This window comes from Lissotriton helveticus, chromosome 12, assembly GCF_964261635.1.
Source record: "Lissotriton helveticus chromosome 12, aLisHel1.1, whole genome shotgun sequence".
Classification (NCBI taxonomy): Eukaryota; Metazoa; Chordata; class Amphibia; order Caudata; family Salamandridae; genus Lissotriton; species Lissotriton helveticus.
Genome location: NC_136073.1, coordinates 279870027 through 279894116, shown reverse-complemented (window position 1 = coordinate 279894116; position 24090 = coordinate 279870027). Strand labels below are relative to the sequence as shown.

The 24090-nt window shown below is 43.3% G+C and overlaps 1 protein-coding gene across 4 annotated transcripts in view; it reads right to left on the bottom strand.

Annotated features, from left to right (window-relative positions):
- The window catches only part of DPY19L3 (dpy-19 like C-mannosyltransferase 3), a 517935-nt gene that overhangs the window by 304811 nt on the left and 189034 nt on the right, over positions 1-24090 (bottom strand). For 3 of the 4 annotated variants that reach the window (XM_078671604.1, XM_078671603.1, XM_078671605.1), the window contains one exon: positions 1644-1734. In XM_078671604.1, coding sequence (XP_078527730.1) covers positions 1644-1734 — 91 coding nt within the window. Of the gene's footprint in view, positions 1-1643; positions 1735-14372; positions 14708-24090 lie in introns of those variants that run through there. The other variant, XM_078671602.1, reaches the window with a different exon arrangement.

Genomic DNA, 24090 nt, shown 5'->3' with positions numbered 1-24090 from the left:
TCTTAGCATATGAAGCCGTTCTCAAGAATATCACATGATGAAATGACAAACAGCTGAGGGAAATTTGCATAAGAAACGGCAGGTGAAAAAGTATGGGGAGTCCAATGGAAGACGTCAGTTTATGAGAACTGCACGTTTCGGAGTGTAGCTGCTTGCTGCAACCTTCACACAGTGACTGCGGGCGTACTCACAAATGTGCACAGGGTACCCCAGCCTGATTTGGCTGCTATCTGTTCTTAAACCCTAGTGGTGGGGTGTGCAGGCAAGAAGTCTTCATGAAAGTGACAGACCACCTGAATTATGCTTGAAAAGTAAAGCTGTTTGGCCTCTTCTGAGAAACCAAAGTACAGGGGACTTGCAGAAAGCCACCTTCTGCTGTCCAGGACGCTCAAATTCACCCTTTGTGTAACCTTTAAATTCCAGCTCCACACCCTTATTCATACTGTTTAAACTGGAAGCTGCACCAAAACACCTTGAGCAATGCTCAGTGAGGCTCTTAACACTTTTTCTTAGCCATGCTATGAACATGCCCTGAACCATCGTCTGAACACCCTTGGTCAATCGCTGAACTGCCACTGCTATTCTATGCAGCAACACACTGCATACCTTAGGACTCTGTGACCTCCCCTTCCAGACACTCTGCTATCACTGGAGTCCCTCTACCAAGCTATCTATACCTTGATCAACTTCCCGACACCAGTGGCGTAGTAGGGACATAATGGCTCTAATACAAGTAAAGAAACTAGTCCAAGTCTTTTCTTAACTAGTAAAGAAAACGGCTACTAATTGGCTGAAGTGGGCTTCCAGCATCTCTGGGCCCCAGTGCCACTGCATTTGCTGACCTATTGGCAGCTACACCCCTATCCTAAACATCAATGGTCACCTTCTGGAAACACTGATCTTCTTTCTTTATTCAACACACTGCATGCCCTCCACCACTCCCAGCAAACGTCTGGTCACAAGTACCACCCACTGTACAAAGCTTATTCCTTTAAAATGTATGGTTAAGAAGCTACACTCCAGGAGCTAGAATAGGGAGGTAAGAAATTAAATCAGAAGCATCTAACTGAGATAGACCAGAGAGCATCCAATCATGAGCAAAAGCAAATGTCACATACTGGTTTATGTCTACGCTTGTGAAGAACCTTAAGGTAATTCGTTCTGGTTGGGATTGCCAGAGATTCACTCTTTGAAATAATTTCATGTTTGCCTCATTAGCTTTATGGTATTGTCATTGTGTACAAATAAATACAACTCTTCCCACCTTTGGTTATAATAGTTTGTAGTTTGCCCCAGAAAATATTTGGATTCGACACAGCACTCTGCAACCTATGCGTATGAAGGCCTAGGTACGCTTTTAAAACTTTGCAAATCATTTACATAATAATGCACCTCAATTACTCAAGCTAGGTTTGTGCGAACAAACAAATTCATGTCTTCATGTACATACTGGATGAAAAGATTTAACTTTGTGTTGAGGCAGAATAGACTGTAAAATATAAATACTTCCAGCATGGACTCCGTACCTTGCCTTTACTGAGGCAACTATTTAGAAAAGATGCAAATTATAAAATGTGTTTATTTTGCATACTCATGATTAAGAAATTTACCTCGGAAAATAAAAGTAAAGTAAATTGGCTTACCCTGTTTCAAGGATGGAGCTTGCAGAAGTTGTTTGTAATAAGAATAATACAATCCACATTCTGTTCTGAATGAGATTTCTCGTTCCACCTCCTGTAAGTGGGAGAATTAAGATTAGAGAACACCATACTGATGAAAACATGTTTCTATAAGTTGGATATAGTACTTCTTGCAATAAGAGTGATGCAAGTTACGGAGACGTTCAAAGGAACAAGGACAGGGAGGAGGCATTTATAAAGTCATGGACCTCCGAGGTCACTCCTACTTTAATAGTACAAGACAAATGATCCCTTTTAAAATATGATCTTTTCAGTCCTCCATGCCTTTCGATATTTGCTATAATGATCCCCCTAGTGAAACAGAGTTCTTTTAGTTTAAGATATGTAGAATAAATATAGAACCTGTACTTGGGAATTAAGTACCCGAGCATGCAATATTTATTTTGTTGAAACATTTTTAGAAGTTTAGTGTAAATCCATTTTAAAGCTAGTTTGTGGTTTGAAATTTAGGTTTACATAAAGATTCCTGCTCAGATCTTAAACAGCACAATAAATATATATAAACAACAAAAATACCTCCACATAAATCAATGATTTAATTTAAGGTAATAATTCATCACAAATGGATTTGAAGAACAATTACTCATTCGTAAAACCTTATCTGGTAGAGATCTAACCGCAGATTCCTTTCCTTCGAATTATCCTCAGGATTCAGACTGGATCCTGAAATATTTCGCGAGCCGTACCCCTGCGGCCCGGTAGGTGGCATCGTTTGGCTCTGCATGGCATTGCCTGTGCCGTAAATGACGTGCACAGTGCCTATATAGGTGCCATCCCATCGTGTTGACATCAGTCACTTTTCGCAACTTTCCACACCAGGAGCATGGAGCCATGAAGAACACTGGCCACTGGTGTGGAAAACTGGTCATGTCGTCGGCATATGACAGGATCTTATAGTTGTGGTCATGTAAAATTATTGGTGCTATATTCAAATTCTGTTTTTTTTTGTTTTATTTTAAACAAACTTTATTAATCAATTAGCATAGACAACGCAGGGCTTTGAACACCTGAGGCATCTGCTGAATCAGACATATGTAATCATACAAGCAATCGACGTTTTTATAGATCTATCAAAATGCAGAACACAAGCATCCTGACTGAACTAGAACCCCCCCCAAACTCCCATCCTCCCTCACCTCCCCCTAGAACAAATTCTGATAACATTAAATTAAAAACGGATCTATATAGAGCGCAAAACGTAGCGGTGAGCATGGACATCCATGTCATGTTTCCCTTGTGGTAGTCAGCCTCTCTGTTAGTTCTCAGTTTATCCCTACTCTTGCTACCGGGTTATCATAAACAGCTTTTATATCCCCAATAAAGTTAGGGCCTTTCCCCTTGCCAGACATTACTGCCCACCCAAAGAGAGTGCCAGGAGACCATATTGAAGGCTTTTTCCGCATCCAGCAGGATCGCCGCCATAGGGTCCTCTGAAACCCGCCTCACATCAACCAGTGTGATTAGCCTCCGAATATGATCCGTAGTGCTTCTCCCCGGGATAAATCCATGCTGCCAATGGGTCACCATACCGTCGATTGAGGAGGCCAGTTGAGCTGCGAACGGTTTTGCATACATCAGTTCATTAATGTGATTGGGTAGTAAGAACCTAGTTCCTCTACTGTTTTTTTTTTCCGGGGGAGGGAATACCACAATTTTTGCCTCAGCCCATGATTTGGCGGGTTTTCTCCCTGAAAGGTATGTCTGAAGAGGCTAAACATAATCTCTTTGATTTGCTCAAAAAAACAAAAAAAGAATTCCACCGGTATAAGGTCGGGCCGGCAGCCTTCCCGTCAGACTTGTGAGCGCTGCAAGCACCTCCTTGCATGTCATAGATTCCTCAAGCTGCTCTTGTGCCTCCTTTGACAATGGTTCCCCAAAAGCAGTTTTTAGATACTGTTCTATTGCCTGTTTTGGGGATTCTGAGCCAGCTATTTCCTCTTGATATAGATTTTGATAAAATCCATGAAACGCCACCTTTATCTCCTCCGTGCCCTGAACCACCCCCCTGTACTGGATCCCTAATATGCATAACTGTACTGCGGACATACTACTGTTGGGTACGAACTGCGAGTTGGTGTCCTATTTTATCACTAAGCTCATAAGCCTCCTCTTTACTACTTGCTATCTTATTGACTGATTTCTCTAACAGAGATTCCCCAATAGAAACTTTGGCTAGTATTAGCTCTTCTTGAATGGCCTTTAGATCTGTTCTCTGCTGTACCACCGTAACAAGCTTTTGCACTGCCCTGGTTAGTCTAGTATACAGCTCATTCACCCTTCGTTTCTCATCTTGCCCTTTCTTCAAGGAGAATTGAATTGTCTCCCCCCTAACTGCTGCTTTAAACCAGTCCCAAACAGTTATCAGACGAGCAGTACCTAGATTTTGATTAAACAATTCAGGTATCCAAGCCCTCAAATATTCTTGATAGCCCCTGATTGCTTATCAGAGTTCTCTCAAAGGTCCAGGACGAAGTTTTAGGTGCAATTCCGGTCATTCCTATTTCTAACACCAACGGATTGTGGTCTGACAGACACCTTGGGAATCTATTAATTCTACAGCCTTGTTGTACAGCCGATCATACCAGAAAATAATCCAGCCTTTGAATACGGGGCTAAGAAATATGTTTAGCCGTTCTCAAACAGTTTAGTCTTGGCCCACACATCTACTTGCCCATGTGTGTCACATAAATTGTATAAGGCTTGCAATACCATGGGTTTCCTATCCCCATATATAGGGTGCGCCTCCCAGTTGTTCGGAAGATTAATATTAAAGTCCCCACATATTAGAATGGGTAATGGTCAGTGCACAAGCTCAATACCCCTGGATCATCCAACACCGATCCATAAATTGAACAAAGTTTGAATGATCTATCCCCCATCAGATTACACCTCGTGATCACCCTCCTCTCCATTGAGCCTGTACGAGACGGGGCAAATTATACTTTATTATTTTGAGCCAGGATCGCCACCCCCGAGTTCTGGTAGCTTGGGTGGTACCTTTGATAAACGTAAGCCTAAAATTAATTCTTTAAGAGACTATTTCTTGGTCCCTCGATGTGAGTCTCTTGTAGACAGATAATGTCTGCCAGCAGTGCCCTAAGTCAGTGGTTCCCAAACTTTTACAAACCGCGGATCCCTTGACCCATTGGCCATTGCCCCTGGCTTCCCACTGTTATTTTTTTGGGAGGGTGGGGGGGATGTAAGCCCGGCCTTGGGAGTACTTGCATTTTTCTCCCTGAAAATTATTGGGATGAAGCTGATACCGGTAATATAATCAAATACGCAGGGTGTTTGGTATTACTAAGGCGGCGCTTCTAATAAAAGTTTCCTAGTTACACTTCTTTTTCCATGCCTTTTTTAGAGTACCCTCTCAAACTTATTTATCTCACTTTCAGTGCTAGATAGCACCCATATGCATGTAGGCCCCATTGTCAAAGTGTTTCTGAACTTGTAGAATATTTGCATGCACCTCCATTTCTACCCATGACATGTGTGCCAACACACCTGTCTCAGCAGACTCGCAATTTTTTTAAATCACATACTTTATTTTTGCTATCTCCTCCCTAAAATTGCTTCCAAATCAATTCAAGTAAAATAAATTCCTCCAATTTTTTTTTTTTTTTAAATGTCCTTTCTTGCTTCCAAATGTTGCCATTATGCTGTATATGTTGTTTTACTGACCTGTGCTAAAGGAAAGAGCAGGCCTGTATGGAAATGTGTGTGTACTGGAAGAAATGTGTACTGGAAGTACCCATGATTCGAGTACAAATGTCAAAACTTAAAAATACTTGGTGTGTTTAATATACAGGACAACTGTACTTTCCTGATGACTTGCATTGGTGTAAAATGCATTTGGAAAAAAAATCAAACTATTAAAGAGTCTAACAAAATTAATCGGGCATCTTTCGCTTACTTTGGGAGTGTTGGAACATGGGGATCCAGTGAAATATGGAGTTCATCTCCCTCGACATGTCATCAATTAAGCACTATGTTTACAGCTTTAGGCATGTCACTTACAAATCATCAACATCACGACTTTAATTCTAATTACTTTAACTGAAGCTAACAGACCCGTAAACATTAAATGCATTTAAGAGCTTGGTGCACGACTCCCCTGGCTAAGTTTCACAGCTCCCCAGGGAACCATGGCTCACAGTTTGTGAACCCTTGTGCTGTTCTTTGCTTTTTCTTCAAATCATTAAGGATATGTTGATTGTTGCAATTTTCAGTACCCCTGCTCCTTTCCCTATGCTAACCATATAAATATTATAGTGCCCATCCCTCCTTCACTGTTTGACAATAGGTGTATTTTTCCCATACTCGTCTGCCTTCAATAGATCCCACTTTCCAGCCTCATCTGCCCTTCCACCCTTCTGTATGCCCCCCCCCAACCCCACCCCCGCACCCCACCCAAACACATGAGTAATCAGGCCAGGCCTGAGCGATGGCGAGTGCTCAATTCCCTACTGCACCGCCCCCACCCGATCTGTGACAACAACAAGAAAAATAGATGACTTTTACACCCTACCCAGGCTAGACATTTGGGTTGTACCTCTACCTAACCTCATGTCCTGACTGGCCATCTCATTCCACATATTTAGCTTACACTGGCCCCTGATTTAATACTAGATAGATATTCCTGGGCTTGAATCTCCGAGATAAAGCTACGAATATGCCCCCTAAACACTGTTTTTAGTCTGGCCGGATTGTGAAGGTAGGCTCTGGCCCTATTTGCTGGAATGGGTTGATGAGCCTACGGAGGCGACAACTACGTTCCACTGTAGCATGCGCGAAGTCCAGACTGACGAAAAAATAGATATTTTCAAATGTGTTCGGTGAATTGGGACGAGTCTTATTGTAGATTATTTGCCTCAGTAGAAAATTGCCAAAGAAAACCAGCATTGCTCTAGGCTTATCCGACTCTTTGTGCATTCCTTTTTACCATGAGTGGAAACCTATGTGCTCGCTGGTCCTCCATGTCCCAGTCAGATTTGGTCAAGTCCGGAAAAGCACTTCTCCGCAACGTCACCACATACTCTCTCTGGTTGCTTCCCTCCACCCCCTCTGGTATTCCCAGAAAGCGTAAGTTGTTCCACCTCGGACAGTTTTCCTGATCCTCAAGTTTGGATATAGCATCTGCAAGTGCCACTCCCTGAGATGTATTTTCCACTTTCAGAGTCTCTACTTGTGCCTCCAGTACCTCTGTCAATCCTGTCACCATCACTAATTGTTCAGTGATCTCTCCACAGTCCTTACTTATTTTACGAATCCCCCTTGCACTTTTTTGGAGGAGATCCTAGCCCGACAACTCTCGTTTATATGATCTTCTTGCATCTGCTTTAATGAGGAGAATATAGTGGATAGTGAGGGCTCCTGATTTCCTGTAGGTAGTCCAGCCGCTTCTCCTGTCTCTTGAAGTGACAATTGGGCATTGGAATAGTCCCATTTCATTGTTGGCAGCTGCCCTCATACCTGCTGCTCTTCCTTTTCCTGGTCTTGTTTTTTTTTTCTTGAAGATTTCTTTTTCTGGATGAGCCGCAAATCCTGCATGGAGCTGTTGGAGTCTGAGGGATCATCCTTACTCGATGAAAGGATCTCCTGCCTGGAGGAATCCGTGTCGTCAGTTAGGGAGAAGAAGTATTCACCCAATGCTGCGTCTGGGGACAAGGGACCCAAGAGGCTTTCACTGACTTTGTCAAGCTCCGATAGAAGTTTGATTTTGCCTTTGTCGGTTTCAGCTAGAGTGGATTCTTCCTTCTTTTTACTGCCCTCACTCTCACCCGCATCCACGATCTCTGCTACAATATGGTCAGTAGGGGGAGTGCCTCCCCCAGCTCCATTCACCAAGCTTCCACCTTGATCTTTCTCCTACCTGTGATTTCAACTGGCCTCTCCCATCTGGTTATTCTCCTGTTTGTCCTCTGCCTCGACTGGGGGGGAATTATGTACATTTCCTGCGGGGGTGTCACTTTTTCCCCACCCCCTGGTGCTGCAGCTGTGAACATAGTCTTAATCAGGGGCTGCGACCCCTCCATTAGATGTCCCATTGCGGGTTTATCTTTCTCATATTGCTTCTTATTCACCCCCAGCTTAGGCGTTTCATCATGTTGCCCTCATCAGGAAGCCACAGGAATGATTTGGAGTATCATTCTATGATACAGATATTACTTTGATTTATCTATCCTGTGGCTTCCTGTTGAAGGCAACATGCCGAAAAGCACGTAGAGAATTCCACAGTCCTTCAGAATTGTGCTTTTTGGCCACAAATATGTACATCACCTGTTACCACTAGTACATTGAAACATTTTGTTTAACTTTGTATTATCGATGGATGGGTAAGCACTCCCCCTCAGTGGACGATAGGTTGAAGGACGTGCGTGAGTGGTCGCTTGCGGAGGAGGTTCACATGAAAGCGTGTAGAAAGGATGAGAAATTAGATGAAGATCTAAGAATGTGGAGAGAACACTGCAGGGATCTCTTAACTACTGAGATTTTTGAGGGTGATCAATTTGAACCTGATGCAAGTGATAGTGGGTAAAATATGGAGGAAGGCGGAAGCCCATAGTATAACTGTGTTTAAGTCCCCTGATGTATACGAATATTGGCACCTGCAATTATGTCAATGTTTTCCACTAAATCTTGTGTTTGAGTTCATGCGGGCCAGCTGCCCACACCAGTACAACAACTGTGTTGTTATTGTAAAATGGAAAAATAAAGCTTTAAAAAAATGTATTTAATCACTCACTGCTAACATCCTTTGAGTAGAAAAAATGCAGAGTTAAAAGAAGGTCATAGTGAATGGCAGATGCTAAACATGCATGTACTAAAAATTGGTCTGTGATTCAGTGGACTGTTCTCTGGCTGAATTAGATTAATGCCTTTAATCTCTGAGGCAACCTTCATCAACTGATTTACTAAATATTAAATAGCAGTGTGGCCTCTAATTTGATCTATGGTCATGAGTGCATGTCAACCTTGTTGGACCTTTAACAGAAGAAAATTCCCGTTATAGCTGCAGATATCCATCCATGAGTCTCTTGCTTAGAAGGTAAATAGCACTGACAGCAATGATAAGCTCTGGGACAACAATCATAATATCCTCACAGAAAAGTAATTTTGGCAGACTGGGAAGAGTTTATTAGTATATATATTATAGTGTCCTAGAGAGCATGCACAAAGCAAATACCTTGACATCTTTTGTAGTGTACTAACTATAAAAGGGGAACAGCAGTTCTGGAAGACCTGGAGAAGAACAGGGAGTTGTGGGAGGAGAACAACTTAATTTCAAAAGACACAGCTGGGGACGTGGTGCCCTAGAACTGACTTGGTGATGTTTTCCTCCTTTGGAAGGGAAAGAAGTACTTGGGCACATTGCTCGCGGGGGCAGGCTGTGGGCACTGGTGTGTGGCACCCACCAAGATCCTCAATTTTTCAATATCTGTTTCCCTTTCCTTTTGTTTTGTTTTTCTCTTCTGTCCTACTCATTTGTGTTGTTCTCTCTATTATTGATCTATGCTTTTAGGATACCTCAACTTTCTTACTCCTGTGCTGGAGCGGCCATACAGAAATGTGTTATTTTATGTGATGGAAATGTAGGCTAACATTGCAGTTCTGCACAATCTCTGAGCTAGACACTTTACCATTGACTACTGCCTGTTTGTGGACTGGAGCACCTCTCTACTGGAAACAAGGAGGTTGTGGAGTGAAAGTTGGCTCAAAGACTATGATCCTAATTTACAAAGGTAAATACACATGCGTATGGTTGCTATGTATATACTTACTCCTGCAGCTAGAAATAAAACTCTACTTTTTTGCCAGTCCTTAGGTCACACATGCGCTGAATAGGCAAAAAGACCTTTAGCCGTCACATTGGCGTTTCAGCCAAAAGGGTGCACGCGCTCCATTGCCGTCAATTGGAACGCGCGCACGTGTGGAGATTTACTTGCGGGAGCGAGCGGCTGGCGCCATATGTTATCTATTATGGCGGCGCCAGCTGCTGGCTCCCGCAAGTGAATTGTCCAGGCCCCCTCCTCTCTCACCCCCCAACTGCTGCGCGAGGTGCGCGCGCTTGTGCTTTGTTTTTAACAGCAGCCGCACCTGGTGTATCATCCCACCTCCTTTAGAGTACTCGTATTGCGATGCAAGATGGAATATTTTATATCTGACAAGCGGTGCTTTAAACTGACGGATACAGAGTAACTGCATTTGTTTACTTTGAACGAGAGAGTGCCAGCACTCACCAGTCTTAAGATCTCTTGGATATGGAAGAGCTCCGCATATATATTTCTATCTTCAATCACCGCTCAAACGTAATCTGGATCTTCACACAGCAAATTCTTTATCTCACAGATGTGTTTAAAAAAAAATATTTTTGTTTTGTTTTATTTATTCAGCACACCAGGCATTTAAAAAAATAATATTCCAGTCAGGATTCATAGTGCAAGCCAGACATGTTGGCGTTGCTAATGCTTTTTGTACATGAGAAGTTTTGCTAACTTAAAAATAAAAATACACACTTAGGTTACCCTCGCTGCATCCCAGGGTTCCAGTGAAACTCACCATTGTCTCAGTGGGCCACACAGAGCAGCCGTCCTGGCACAGGGCAGCATCGTGCCCGGGTCCAGCAACAGCAGCCTGCGGCGCTCAGGTTTCCAGAGTCGCTGACTGCAGAGGTCAGGGACGGGCGTCCTTTTGAACCCGGGCTCAGTTTACCGACGGCAGTACATTGCATCACTACCAAGTGCTGAAGGGGGGCTTGTTACCTGCATTCAGTTCCCACGGCCCTGTGGGCGATTGCGCACTACTTATTCAAACAGTTCCTGCATCCCAGATTTCCACTCCATTGGCAACAGCCAACCGGGACTTCCGGTGATGGAGGCTGCTGTGGAGAACCGAGGCGACGGGCGGGCTAAAGTTTTGAAATCTTTATGGTATTTATAAAACACTCAGATTGAAAATAGGTCCAGGCGAAATTTCGTTTACGCCATTTAATCGCATAACTTCCAACATTTTGCGTTTCCTGTATTTTGAGCTATGTGAAATAAGCAGACTTGTGGGGAAGGACATTTATCCTCCATTTATCTGAAGCACTTTCTTTTCTGGCAGCAACCTTTCTGGCACCATGTTTGAAGCACACTTTTGAACTTTGCAGACCGCACTCCCCTCTACGTCAAACGACATCATGCCAATTGAACCATGCACTCCAAAAGGGGTCCGGAGAACGCAATGCAAATTAAGAGTGCTTCGAGGCACTGCAAGGGGTATAAAGTGCTATACTGGGTCTGCAATGCAATAAGACATACTATGGTTCTTGGAGTACATGCTCTGCCACAGAACACTACTTATTCTTCTTGTGCCCAACAAAAAAAAAACGTCTGAATATGAATTTTCACAGTGTTCATGAGTGGTACAGCATTATTAAACACGATTGTGAAAGTGAGAGGTAGCATAAAAGATCAGCAAATGTACACCACCGTAAATTCCTGCGGAAATTGAGCATGGCCTTGTCACTAATTATGTGACCTGGTTATTGTAAGAGATCACTACACTAAATGTGTAAATTGCCTTAAATCACAATTAACTAGCAAAGAAAATCACCCTCAGCAAAGAGTCCATAGACTTAAGGGATAAGAAAACAAGCATTGGCATAGCCAATAGGTCTTGCTTTTAGAACCTTATAAGTTTTTAGCCATGTAACGGTTGATGTTATTGCACCAAGGATATTGTGCTGCATAACTAAATACTTACAAGGTCCCAAAAGCAAGACCTATTGGCTATGCCAATGCTTGTTTTTTCAAGTGGACGGTTACACCTTGGTACAGAGTAACATATGTCCTTCCCTGCAAATCAGAGGGCGTAGCCTCCACATCATTTACGAGGGTAGCATTACTACTAGTAACTTTGCACCTCTTGGAGATGTCCGCCATCAAGGTGAAGCTCTACCTATGGAAAAGTATAGGGAAAATTTGAATTGTATTATGCTGTCAAAATATTAATACGTTGCTATATAATAGAAATGTAATTAATTTGAAATATTTATAGTTAACCTATAATTAACTAAAAAGTTGAAGCACATTATCTCATCACATTAAATGTGGACTACAGAATGAATTTAAATAAATTTATAAATAATTTTTTTACAATTTTAAAAAATACTCAATCCTATTATTTTTTTTAATTAATAATTAGTATATTTCGTTACGAGTTGTGCTTAATTTAAATGATTTTTACCTTTTCAAAATAAAATGTATTCTATATTAATTAGGCTTATTATTAAAAATATAAATACCATTATAGATAAATAATGATATAAATTGTTTTATTAATACTATTTTTTTTTATATGTCTAACAATTTATTTACCATTAGTTCCAGTGGGCTGATTTTAGGTCGCAGCCTACCAGACAGTACAGCTGACTGGTTTGCTAACGACATCTTGCGGACTATCAGAAAGTTGACCTAGGAATGCATTCCGCCTGCTGATTACCACTGGCTTTGTAACTCACATTTTTCGGCTTTTTATTTGCCGGCTTCATTTGTTTTAGCCTCTCCAGGTTCAGTTTGTCCCTCCTGTTGCCTAAACCGTATTTACTGTATTATTCCACAAACTCCCTTTCTGTACACAGGCCTTTAAATCTTGTTCTTATCTTGTCAAAATTGCTGAGTATTTAGAGACTGAGGTCAAATGTGAGGCGCTGTCTTCGAGGACGCTTGCAAACAACAACATTTAAATGAACTGTGTAATATTTCAGAATATATCAGAATTAGAAAAACAAATTAAGCACGTATTGTTATTTCTGAAGTGTGTTGAAAACAAAAAAAAATAGTAAATTGATTACACTAGGTGAATCAATTTCCACATTCTCTTTTGTGCACTTTATAGTTTTATTAGTAAAACTGTATGTCTGTGCAAATGCAATGGTCATTTCAATTGGAAATGTGTGGTCTGCGATGGGAGTGTGCTACCATATCATGCATACTCTTCTGCTCTACTCTACTCAACTGTACTCTGCACCACTTCACACCACTGCACTCTACTCGGCACCACTCCACTCTACGCAACGGCACGCTAAATCTCTCTTCTCTACCCTGTACCACTCTACTCTAGTGAAATGCACTATTTGCCACTCTACTCCTCGCCACTGCACTCTACACCACTCCAGTCTAGGCCACACCAATCTACTCTGCACAACTCCACTCTGCACTTTATGCCAATACACTCTAAGGCAACACACTTTATTCTGTAGCACTCAACTCTATGCCCTGCGCTCTGCATCCATCCAACGTATGCCACTCTAATCTACTCTGCTCCACTGCACTCTACACCATTTTACTCTATGCCATTACACTCTATGCAACTGCACTCTACCCTGCACCACTCCACTGTAAGCAACTTCATTATACTCAGGTACATACTTCTCTATGCCACTGCACTCTGCGCCTCTCTACTCCAATCTATGCCACTCTACTCTTAACCACTGCACTCTATGCCACTCTACTATTAACCACTGAATTCTATGCCAATGCACTCTATGCCACTGCACTCTACTCTGCAACACTGCACTCTCCGCCACTGAACTCTATGCAACACTACTCCACTCTACGCTACTTCACTTTAAGGCACCATACTCAGCTCTACATCACTCTACACCACTGAACTCTATGCCACTCAAATCTACTCTGCACTCCACACCACTACACTCTATGCCACTCAACTCTACACCAATGCATTACTCAACTACGCAGCACTACTCTACGCCTCTGCACTGCTCTACTCTGCGCCACTCCAATCTGGGCGCTCCATCCTGCACAACTCAACCCTGGACCACACACCCCTGCACCATTCCACTCAACTCTATCCAACTTCAATCTTCACTACTGCATTCTACGATGCTACATTCAATGTGGCTGATTTCAATGTCCTTGCACACTACACCACTATACTCTGCAACACTCTACATCAGTCCACACTACCCTATGGCACTCCAGTGTATGATACTCTATGCGACTCCACACTATGCCACTCCAATACACAACAGTCTCTGTCACTCCATTCTACTCTTTGCCATTCAACTGTAAGACAGTCCACGAGACTCTTCTACGCCAGAACTTTTAGCCATAATGAACAGCAGTCACACTAGTGCGCAACATTGCAACACATTGGCAAAGTCAATAGCTTTTGCATAGGCAAGACCTATTGGCTATGCCAAGGTTCCCCCCCCCCCATACCCCCACACCCCCCTCCCCTCCGTCTCCATTATAAGTGTATTGCCGTGGCTGGCAGTGTGTGGTGTTCGACTTACTTAAGAGCCTATTCGGACACTTTTAAGGCTGTAGTAAATGACTACCAACATGTATACCTGCGAGCAGATAGGGGATGCAGAGAGGTTTCCAGCCCTAGGTCTGTGAGTTGGACTTTGAAGCACATCAGTAGTACTACTTTAGTATGCTTTGTGAATCGCACTCTGTATATCTGTAAAACGGGTTTCCTCGTCAGATTACTATATATTGCTTTAGTGTTCTAAAATCAAAAACTGAAATAAAGAGAAGAGAAAAGAGAAAAGAAAAGAGAAAAGAGAAAAGAGAAAACAGAGAAGAGAAAACAGAGGAGAGAGAAGATTATTGAAAAAACGCAAAATGAAACATAAGTATTAAATAAGTAAAAGTGTCTCACCCTTAGGTTGGAGAACCAAAGCAGATTTTCATGCACGGAGTATGTACTCCAACAATGAAACCCTGCAAGGAGCAGGCCCAGGGTTAACTGGGCTAGCTGCAGGGCTAGCTGCAGGGCAGCTGGGCAGAGCTGGGCCCTCGGAGCCGGGCCTTTCCTGGGCCGTCGGTTGCTGTTTTGGTTACCGCAGTCCTCCCCAGAAAGTCTAACAGCTGCCAACGCACTTTGCCGCCTTCGAATAGTCATCATGGCACCCAGATAGAAATTATTCTGGGAAGAGTTCTTCCCTTGCTTCCTTCTCACGCTGTTTTAAATGGTTTCTTTTCACTTGTCGAGCTAGACAGGTGTCATGGAGTGGACGAGTCCAAATACAATCAGAAGCGAAGTGCCAGACCCGCACAAAGTCCGCAATCATCCTAGGCGCAGGAGGGCCGAAAAGTGAGCAAAATATATTTGTCCTTCCCTGGGTCACACCCACCTGAGGAACAAACGCCCCACCCAGGTGTTACATCACTTTTTTAAGGGCGGCTGTTTTCTTTCTCAGTGGCGAAAAATGTTGGACATATTACAATGTGCGAAACCGAACAGAGAAGAGTGTCATATTAAAAAAAAGTAATTGCCAAATAAAATAGAATTTTAAACAAGCTTTCCAATTTTGTTACGAGGTACACAGTGCCAGGACTCAGAAATAGAAGCCTGGGCGAATAATAAGCCGCACAGGTGTGCCAGCCACAGCTCTGGGTTCCTGGCTCAAGGTTAGAAGGTGGTCCTGTGCCACAGCCGCTGCACTACTTTGTGATGACGACAAGAACACACCAGTAACAATGCGGCGAGACTAAGGCTCCTAATGCCTAGAAAACGTATGCCACACAAATGATTCTCTGACCTGTCCCCCCTCATTTAGCTGAGAAGAAATAGCAAAGTGGCAGTCGCACTCCTTTGGGTGTCACACAAAATTAACATGAACATATTTATTAACATTTTTATAGTGGGTGCGCCTGTGGGTATCGCCTCCTGCTCAACGTGTGCAGGTACTTAAATAATAACTGAAGCGTTTTCTTGAAAGGCCAAAACGTCCCCCACTTGGCACTCCTGTGGTGAAGTTTACAAATTGAACCATCCATCCATTGTGGTTATACTCCAATATCATTTATTCTTTATTGTTTTTTCCCAAAAGGAATGTAATGTTGCGAGTCACACTACATTATGGGTTAATTTTTTGTTGTCCATTTAGCACAAAACCCGGGGATGATTCGTAGAGAGGAATACCACTCAGAATCTATAAGTACTGAATACCACTCATGAATCTACAAGTACAGAATACCACTCATGAATCTACAAGTACTGAATACCACTCATGAATCTACAAGTACTGAATACCACTCATGAATCTACAAGTACTGAATACCACTCATGAATCTACAAGTACTGAATACCACTCATGAATCTACAAGTACTGAATACCACTCATGAATCTACAAGTACAGAATACCACTCATGAATCTACAAGTACAGAATACCACTCATGAATCTACAAGTACTGAATACCACTCATGAATCTACAAGTACTGAATACCACTCATGAATCTACAAGTACTGAATACCACTCATGAATCTACAAGTACTGAATACCACTCATGAATCTGCAAGTACGGAATACCACTCATGAATCTACAAGTACTGAATACCATTAATGAATCTACAAGTACTGAATACCACTCATGAATCTACAAGTACTGAATACCACTCATGAATCTACAAGTACGGAATACCACTCATGAATCTACAAGTACTGAATACCACTCATGAATCTACAAGTACTGAATACCACTCCTGAATCTGCAAGTACTGAATACCACTCCTGAATCTGCAAGTACTGAATACCACTCATGCATTTACAAGTACTGAATACCACTCATGCATCTACAAGGACTAATTACCACTCATGAATACCACTCCTGCAGCTACAAGTACTGAATACCACTCATGAATCTACAAGGACTGAATACCACTCATGAATACCACTCACGAACCTACAAGTACAGAATACCACTCATGAATCTAATCTACAAGGACTGAATACCACTCATGAATACCACTCCTGCATCTACAAGTACGGAATACCACTCATGAATCTACAAGTACTGAATACCACTCCTGAATCTGCAAGTACTGAATACCACTCATGCATCTACAAGTACGGAATACCACTCATGAATCTACAAGTACTGAATACCACTCATGAATCTACAAGTACTGAATACCACTCATGAATATACAAGCACTGAATACCACTCATGAATCTACAAGCACTGAATACCACTCATGAATCTACAAGTACTGAATACCACTCCTGAATCTGCAAGTACTGAATACCACTCATGCATCTACAAGTACGGAATACCACTCATGAATCTACAAGTACTGAATACCACTCATGAATCTACAAGTACTGAATACCACTCATGAATATACAAGCACTGAATACCACTCATGAATCTACAAGCACTGAATGCCACTCACGAATCTACAAGCACTTAATACCACTCACGAATCTACAAGCACTGAATGCCACTCATGAATCTGCAAGTACTGAATACCACTCATGAATCTACAAGTACTGAATGCCACTCACGAATGTGCAAGTACTGAATACCACCCCCGAATCTACAAGTACTGAATACCACTCATGCATCTACAAGTACGGAATACCACTCATGCATCTACAAGTACGGAATACCACTCATGAATCTACAAGCACTGAATACCACTCATGAATCTACAAGCACTGAATGCCACTCATGAATCTACAAGCACTGAATGCCACTCACGAATCTACAAGTACTGAATACCACTCACAAATCTGCAAGCACTGAATACCACTCATGAATCTACAAGCACTGAATGCCACTCACGAATCTGCAAGCACTGAATGCCACTCACGAATCTGCAAGTACTGAATACCACCCCCGAATCTGCAAGTACTGAATACCACTCCCAAATCTGCAAGTACTGAATACCACTCCCAAATCTGCAAGTACTGAATACCACTCATGAATCTGCAAGTACTGAATACCACTCATGAATCTGCAAGCACTGAATGCCACTCATGAATCTACAAGCACTGAATGCCACTCATGAATCTACAAGCACTGAATGCCACTCATGAATCTACAAGCACTGAATGCCACTCACGAATCTACAAGTACTGAATACCACTCACAAATCTGCAAGCACTGAATGCCACTCACGAATCTGCAAGTACTGAATACCACTCATGAATCTGCAAGCACTGAATACCACTCATGAGAATACCACTCATGAATCTGCAAGAACTGCATACCACTAACTAATCTGCAAGCACTGAATGCCACTCATTAATCTACAAGCAATGAATACCACTCATGAATCTGCAAGTACTGAATACCACTAACTAATCTGCAAGCACTGAATGCCACTCACGAACCTGCAAGTACTGAATGCCACTCACAAATCTGCAAGTACTGAATACCATTCATGAATCTGCAAGTTCTGAATACCACTCATGAATCTGCAAGTACTGAATACCACTCATGAATCTGCAAGTACTGAATACCACTCATGAATCTGCAAGCACTGAATGCCGCTCGTGAATCTACAAGCACTGAATGCACTGAATGCCACTCATGAGTCTGCAAGTACTGAATGCCACTCATGAGTCTGCAAGTACTGAATGCCACTCATGAGTCTGCAAGTACTGAATGCCACTCATGAGTCTGCAAGTACTGAATGCCACTCATGAGTCTGCAAGTACTGAATGCCACTCATGAGTCTGCAAGTACTGAATGCCACTCATGAGTCTGCAAGTACTGAATGCCACTCATGAGTCTGCAAGTACTGAATGCCACTCATGAGTCTGCAAGTACTGAATGCCACTCATGAGTCTACAAGTACTGAATGCCACTCATGAGTCTACAAGTACTGAATACCACTCATGAATCTACAAGCACTCAATACCACTCACGAATCTACAAGCACTGAATACCACTCACGAATCTACAAGCACTGAATACCACTCACGAATCTACAAGCACTGAATGCCACTCACGAATCTGCAAGTACTGAATACCACTCACGAATCTGCAAGTACTGAATACCACTCATGAATCTGCAAGTACTGAATGCCACTCATGAATCTGCAAGCACTGAACGCCACTCATGAATCTGCAAGCACTGAACACCACTCATGAGAATACCACTCATGAATCTGCAAGTACTGAATACCACTCATGAATCTACAAGCACTGAATGCACTGAATGCCACTCATGAAACTGCAAGTACTGAATACCACTCATGAGTCTGCAAGTACTGAATGCCACTCATGAGTCTGCAAGTACTGAATGCCACTCATGAGTCTGCAAATACTGAATACCACTCGTGAATCTGCAAGTACTGAATACCACTCGTGAATCTGCAAGTACTGAATACCACTCGTGAATCTGCAAGTACGGAATACCACTCGTGAATCTGCAAGTACGGAATACCACTCATGAATCTGCAAGTACGGAATACCACTCATGAATCTGCAAGTACTGAATACCACTCATGCATTTACAAGTACTGAATACCACTCATGCATTTACAAGTACTGAATACCACTCATGCATTTACAAGGACTCAATACCACTCATGAATACCACTCCTGCATCTACAAGTACTGAATACCACTCATGAATCTACAAGGACTGAATACCACTCATGAATACCACTCCTGCATCTACAAGTACAGAATACCACTCATGAATCTACAAGGACTGAATGCCACGCATGAATCTGCAAGTACTGAATGCCACTCATGAATCTGCAAGTACTGAATGCCACTCATGAATCTGCAAGTACTGAATGCCACTCATGAATCTGCAAGTACTGAATGCCACTCATGAATCTACAAGTACTGATTATCACCTACAGGTTAAGTGCATCGTGCCTGTGATAACAAGTGTGATACATCTTTGAAAAAATAAGTTGTGGGTGGATAGATGTGAAAAGGTTAGAAAAAGTATCTCTGGTTACACTTCGGATTAAATGTCAATCAAAGTCGAACAGCAAAGAGTGGAAAGTGGTGTCAATTTGTAAAACTTCACCGCCTCACCCAGCCACATAAATCCTCGGATGAGGAATCTTTCCTGGAAAATGCCTTTTTGTGCAGGCTTTGCAAAGCTGCAGCTTAGGGAAGGAGCAGTGGGCACATCTGGGTGCATCTCATTATATTTGTAGACATGTCAAAAAACATGGACGACTCAAACTTTTGCTGAAGAATCGTGGCAATGGACTTCGGGGCCCATGATGCTGATACCTCTTAGCCGGATGTCCGGGACAGCAGTAGAACATGCTTTTTGCAGCATATGGCAGCAAACACCATAGCAGAACCCCTCTGTAAACTCATGAACAATGTATTCCATCCGGAATCTCCGCACGGTTGGAAACAAGCCATTATTAGGCCGCTCCTAAAAAAACAATCTAGATCCAGGAGACTGTAAAAACTACCGTCTCATATCTTAGCTTCCAGTTCCAACTAAAATCTTGGAGCTGCATATCAATAAGCAGCTCATGGAAACGGCAGAGCAAGCATGGTTTAATGATTCCTAGTTTTGATTCAAGAAACATCAAGGGACGGAAACAGCTCGAATATCAGACACTGACTTAATCAGGCGTACCATGGATGATGGCCTGCTGTCTCAACCAGCAGCCGTTTTGACCAGCCGGGGCTCAATCCACCCCTTATTTTGCAAGGAGGCAATGACCAACAGAGGGTCTCACCCAAAGAGCAACTACAGAAAGGGGGTGAAACTGGTAAATCTATTATGATTGACAAGATTTAAAAAAACAGAGGAGTAATGACTAAATGTAGGAAACTGGCTGACGAAGCCCCTGACAATCCTCTTCGAAGTTTAGATGAAATGGACTCTAGCAGCACAGATGGAGCATGAGAGGGCAATGTACATCCTATGTCGGCTGCACACCTACTAACAGATAAATGTGAGAAGGTTAAACTCACCTTGAGGGAAGAACTTTCCCCCCTGGTAGCATGCCTGGACAAAGTTACTGATAAATATTAAGATACACCACGGGGCCTCTGAGGGCACCATAAATGGAACAGATGCCACCTGCCAGACTGTTTCCCCTCATTTTACTGAACCATCAAAGGTTTCTAATCTGTGTGTCCAGGAATGCCACACTAGTGCCAATGACAGCGGGGGCATGGCAGGAGGGGAGGTCTATTCCAACGGAGTCCAGCCGAGCAACTGCCCGTCTACGAGCTTGGCCAGGGACATAGTGGAGAGGAATGAACCTAGACGTGCCAACACTGTGATTTTCCCCACTATCAAGCTACCTCCTGCCTCATGTCCATATCTTGTAGTCATTGCGGCTGTTGCAGAGCAAAAAAGAATCAGAGAGAAACCCAGAATGAGCTAACCAACAAATGCCTGTACTGGCTAGCGAGACATAGGCAGTTCCCTTATGACAGAGCCAAAGAGATCTTTATGACTCACAGGGTTAACTGGATAGGACCGGGTGGTGATGTATATAATTGGAGGAATCTGTGGGGGACCAGCAGTGCAGTTATGCGCATAAGGGCAGAGTAATCTATACAAGCATAGAGATACGGAGTAGCCAGCAACGAGTGGCAGTTATGAAGGGACATGACTTTTAAATGTTTTCATTGATCGTATGTCTCCCTTCCCCTTAGAAACTAACCAAGGGCGGTCCACGGAAACCTAATCTGAGATATAGGGGTCCACAACCCTAATTCTTCTACGGGGGCACTGGTAGGCGAGAATTCATCAGCCACCTGGTAATGTATTCTTGAGACACTAGACAGTGTGGTTGCAATTGCCGCTGGGAGTATCCTAGCAAGACACAGTGAGTAAATGTTTGTGTGTGCTTTTATTTTATGTACAACCACAGGTACAATATACGGAGAAGCATGACGTCCAGAGATCACGCTGACCCTTAACCCTGATGAAATTGCCGGTAAATAAAACTAGGCAATGAAACATGTTGGTTTTTTAATCAGAGTGGGCACACAGCATGGAATAAAATTAGACGAGCCAGTGTAGCCTAGCTCTTTTTAACAGGTGGTGGGACCAGATCTCAACGTGTGATTTTGGCATACCGCAGTGGGTCACTTACACATAACACGTACAGGTTTTCTTTTTCTGCACTGTTTATGTCCCCTTTATGTTGTCAGTTGGCAGATGCGGATGATGAGAACGTGAGGATACAGGCGAGTACCAGCCTGTAAACTCCTCCCCGGGTGTTGCTCCCGTGAGGCTCTGCCAACTCCCCTCCCCCCTTTTTTGAATGATACACCTGTTCAGAAAGGCACAGCGAGGTGAGGGCTTAGTTACACGTTTGTCACGCACACAATTTTATTCTTGCTATCTGTGACTTTATTGAGCACATGTAGACAGGAGGTTGTAGAATACGCTCTGTTGAATAGGCATAAGTATAGAAACCAGGGATCATTGATTCCACATTGAAGTAGGGCAGGCCAATTGTTGTTTAAGATGTATTGAGTGGGGGGCGGCCTGTACAATCCCTTTCTTCCCCTTGAGGCTCCTACTAGGTGAAAGTTAACTGGATAGGAAACAGACTTAAAAATAGGCAAAGGGTTGCGTTGTGATCAACTTCAGAAACCCAAAGACCGCCCATAGTCTTTTGTTAGGTGATTTCCTTAAACAGGTCCTAGGTACAGCAATCAAGTCCTTGCCACTCGGCTATTTTTATAAGCCATCACACAAGCAACCAAATAGGGATCAAAATAGCAGTGTATTGGCCACCCAGAATACAATCCAATGGCAGAGTAGACATCAACATCAGATACCTAGGATCCTGTGCTTCACAATACCAATAACAAATAGATACAGGGTTCTGGAGGGGATGGATTGACTCCTTGACCACTATGCTCCCGACCCAGCAAAAGTCTCTGAAGGAGGACTAATGGGGAAGATAAGACACGATCCAGAAACATATAATGCACAGTGTGTCTTGGGGCCTCGGAAAGGAGGAACAGAGCCACAGGGAGAACTTTCCAAGGCCTGTGTGAACAAGGAACGTGGAGGAGAAGGGCTACCGAACGAGCCGCTGCCCTTTATAGGGTCTCGAACTATGCAACCTTAGTGGAGCCCTATATGGTCAATAGGCCCGAGAAGAAAGCTGGACCAAGCTCTGGCAGAAACATTCCGGGCAATAGGAGCATACTGCCAGAAATAAGGGGGGGGAAGGGAGGGGGGTCATTACTGCCGCAAATGGAGGTGCTACTCCAAAGTAATGGGTCTAATTCAGCAATACCGGGCACCCGGGAAGTGCAAACTTCTCGGAGGATGATAATCTAGAATGCTGCTGGCTTAAGGAACAAACTGGACTCCACTGATTGGGGGTCTTTTGTAGACCAGTTCGATCTTTGCCTCTTTTAGGAAACATGGCGTAGGTAGGATGCACGGCGGCTGGGCTTTTCGGCTTTCTTAATGGCTGCCACTACCAAGGGGAGGTGTAGATTATCTGGTGGGCTTACCATATGGGTGGCCTCCCACTTGGGCTGTACGGCCAAGAGGATGGAGTTTCCTTCTAATGATATTTTGATTGTATTACTTACTTTTGCCCCCAAGGTCGCAAAAACTCTGGTTAATGTCTATTCTAGACCTACAAGAATAACCCACGAATCCCCGGCTGTGGAACAACTGGCCTCTCTTCTGTCCTGTGCTGCGGACAGTTTCTATCTAATCAAGGGGGGGCAACTTCAATTGGCAATTTGAGACCCTAGATGATAACAATGGTGACGCTGCCTGCAAATAAGATAGGCTATGGGCTATTCCAGAGCGGAGCATACCCCCTATCAAAACTTGATCCCAGCTGGCCCTCCAGATTAAATACCTCACTTTGAACCACTAAGTAAGGGCGTGCAAAGGGTGTACAAAATCTGACACTCCGGGGATGCACACATTTAATCAGGAGGGACATTCTTCTTTAATTGACGTTATCCTGGTAGACCAGGATGTGGCCAATGATCGCAGATTTGTTTGTCTTGCCTAGGCATGACAGTGACCACAGCGCACTGACCATGGACCTTCCTCTACTCAAAGTGTGTGCCGGACTGCTAGCAGGCGTGACGCTGGATGATAGGCCAAGACTAACAACTAGTAGGAGAAGAATACGTTCGCCGGTAATGCAGCAATCCCCTGATGTGATGACAGCCCTATATGAGGCAATGGGTTACTCTTTACTGGACTTGAATAAAGTTATCACAGAGGAAGGTACAATTGCGTCACCAATAGGGGTAGCTGAGTTACACACTGTACTCCCCGACAAACTAATGGGTCTATTTCATCCAGAAGTGCAGATTAGAGGCCAAAGTAAGCCACCCCAAACTCTTGGTTCAATCGGCGGTGCCTTGAAGAAAATTGGCCTTGCTAAAAGCTTTAAAATCCAAGGGCAGGGGATACATCTCACTCAAGCGGACCATTTACAGAGAGACGATTGCCCTAGATAATAGATCTTGGGAGCAGGAAAAAAGGGATTCCTTTTGTGGGGTCTTGTTCCGGAACTTAATTAACGCGGGCTGCAGAGAAGGTAAAGCAGCATTTGAGCCTAACATTGCGGCTAAAGCATGGAACGACCACTATCGGGCCCTGTATGCCACACTTGAGGCAGACGAAGATGTAGCTTATCCAACTTGGG